General features: G+C 32.1%; 1 protein-coding gene across 1 annotated transcript in view; it reads right to left on the bottom strand.

The window, feature by feature from the left end:
- Positions 1-2032, bottom strand: part of LOC106473241 (tumor protein p63-regulated gene 1-like protein) — an 18782-nt gene extending 16750 nt beyond the window's left edge. The window contains exon 1 of the mRNA XM_022401715.1: positions 1847-2032. Within this exon, the coding sequence (XP_022257423.1) occupies positions 1847-2032 (186 nt within the window). The remainder of the gene's footprint in view (positions 1-1846) is intronic.
- Positions 2033-2937: the final 905 nt, after the last annotated feature.

Here is a 2937-nt window from a genome sequence, read left to right as displayed (position 1 = left end):
TATATATATATATATATATATATGTATTTTATGTATTAATTTCAATTAGGTTAACTGAAGAGCAGTGTTAAAGCTGGAAAAGTGCTACCAACCTACTGAAAACAGGAATATAATTAAAAAGATACGATATTTCAAACCCAGTGGTGCTCTGAAGATGACATCCATATTTGTGTGTGTTTATATACCTATTTATCTTGCGAAGTATAGAAATTACTCTGCCTAACTTCATACTTTATTTGTCCTAGTATAATGGCATTTACAGTAAAATATACTACACTGAAATTAAGAATTCTGTCACTTCTTACAAATCCAAAATGTACAAACGACATAGCGAAATATCAAGGGTTTATCTGCAAATGATGTTTAAGTTTGAGCGTAAAGAAACACCATGCGTTATTTTATAAAACTATATTTATCAACCAAATTGCTTGTGCATCCGTGATTTTGTTGGATACAGTGATTCTAATAACATACGAATCGCACACAAAATATAACTAAAAATACCATGAACATTACAATTACTCCCATTATTTACTGATGTATTTTCCATAGAGAATGAGTGATTTCACCCAATTCTTTAAACTGAAAGTTGTAATAAGAAAATAAAATTACTCAATATTATAAAACACATGAATCATCACCAGCAATAACAATATAAAATATGTCAGTAGCATGATGGTTAAACTATCAAGTTTGAGCATCTTGTAAGCGGCAAGTCTTAGTTCTCATGATACTTAAGCAGAGTTCTTAAATAGGTAGTACATGCATGTGTTGAAAATGAAGCATCTGATTGACAGAAATAAAAAAAAGATGCCAATTTCTAGAAGCTTCTTTTCATAGTCTTTTGATGACTTACACTATTAATGGAAGAATTATTCACGGAATAGTAACCGAGATGAAGCAGGATTCAAAACAATGACTCAAAATCACAGGTTGAAATCCTAAGCAAACTTAGTTTTCACATTTTCAGCAAAATTAGAACTTCAAAGGATGATGTTCTATCCTTAGATTTTCTGATGGAAATAAAAATAGGTTTACTGGTATAGCAAGTTTAAGAGAAACTACTCAGAAAAAATTTTCTTCCTGAAAATCATCTTAGACCATTTGCTGATTTCTTACAAGCACTCAGCATGAGAAATTTTGAAGTTAGAACTACTATTCTACTATTTTCAATCCCATATAACACGTGTTAAGTAATGTTATTGTACTGCTGTGAAATTAACAGTTCTTTATTTTCTTTTTCGTTGTTTATATCGCGGTCGTAATTAAGTGTGATGTCCCTTAATTTTAAGTTAATTTTTACGAAATTGCAAAATATGATGTAACTTGTAAGAGAAAGACTAGGAAATCTTGAAGATTTAATTAAAGCTAAACTAACATTAAGAATGCTAAACATAAAACAGTTAATGTTAAGACTATTCAACAACAAAAAATTTCTAGGCCTAATACCAGTGGTCGTAACGGTGTTACTAGAAGTAACATTACACTGATATACTACTCATTACTAGTGATAATGTTACTATTTACTGTTATGGAGTTAAGTGTTGTTAGTAATATCAAGCAGAATCACACAGAAATAAACGTTATCCCTATAATATTTTTATGTTTTAATTAAGGTTTATAGGATTAGATTATTTAAAATGATTTGTTTAATACTTATTGATAAATTAGAAATTAATACACACGGACGTTCTTCAATTTCTGAACTAGTACTAGTAGAAATCTACTCATTCTAAATCTTAAATTTAAAAAGCAAAGCACTCAAGTTATCATGAAATTTTAAATATTTTTAAAGCATGTAACAGTGTATTTCATTTTCACCTGCAGCTAAAGGTGTAGTACTTGCCACACTGCTCGGATTAGACGCGGAAGGTGTATTAGTCAACAAATCTTGGTCTTGCGAAAGTGAAAGGGTCCCGCCCTTAAAATCTGTGTCTTGAAAATCATCTGTTAACTTGTCCATGTCGCTATTAGCACTATGAGCGCGTTTGTTTTCAGGATCATTTAATCCGATATCCTTGAATTCTGACATTGCCGTTTTGAAAACAAACTAAGCCTTTTCTTTCCAACTGTTAAGACTAAGAACGACTAGACCAGTTAATCATACGTCACTGTTGCTATTGGTATTCAGTACCGCAACGTACGTCCTAAATTTCCACTCTAATAAAACAGTAACTCAAATAATTTAGCGCCACCTATAACTACTACATAGCGATCGGAGATTGAGCAGAATATAATTACTGAATCATTCGGGTTACTAAGACTGTATCATACCACAATCATAATCAAACAAGAGGAAATCCTCCGTAGCCGTGGCACTTGAAATTAATCTATGAGACCTTTTCCCCTTTTCATTAGCTATATTCTTGTGCGCCAGCAATACCAAACGTCGGGCGCGCGTATCCTGATTCGATTTTATTACTCATTAGGACCTCTACCAGTCTTTTTTAGGCGGGATTAGAATAAAGTAATCTATCAGACTTTGGGCGTGATAAAATAATCAGTCGAAAGGGTTTGACCTCCTGAGTTCAATACTGTAATTAGATCTCATATCGATCATGAGTTGACGGAGCTATGGGCTAAATGTTTGTACTTGAAATAAAACTTAGAGCCATTCTATGAGCAGTTATGCCGTGGTTAATAATAAGCTTATCAAGTATTTTATCAGTTGTATGCAAACGACTGGAAGATGCTGAAGGTTTTGCTCTACCTATATTTATTAAGAAAGGAAATAATTATTTTTCTGCCTTATATTATACTGATTCATTATGCAATGATTAAAACCAATTCTATGGTACAATTGTCACAATAATACAACATAGTAATCCTGATGTCACATCTGTGTCCCCACTGAAAATAGACTCGAAAATAATGTAACAAAATTACGTCTCCGTTTGTTAATTGATTTTCCGTAACTTCGTTCCGACGAAACTTAAG

Source organism: Limulus polyphemus, unplaced genomic scaffold, assembly GCF_000517525.1.
Source record: "Limulus polyphemus unplaced genomic scaffold, Limulus_polyphemus-2.1.2 Scaffold5998, whole genome shotgun sequence".
Taxonomy (NCBI): domain Eukaryota; kingdom Metazoa; phylum Arthropoda; class Merostomata; order Xiphosura; family Limulidae; genus Limulus; species Limulus polyphemus.
This window is presented reverse-complemented; position numbering and strand designations above follow the sequence as displayed.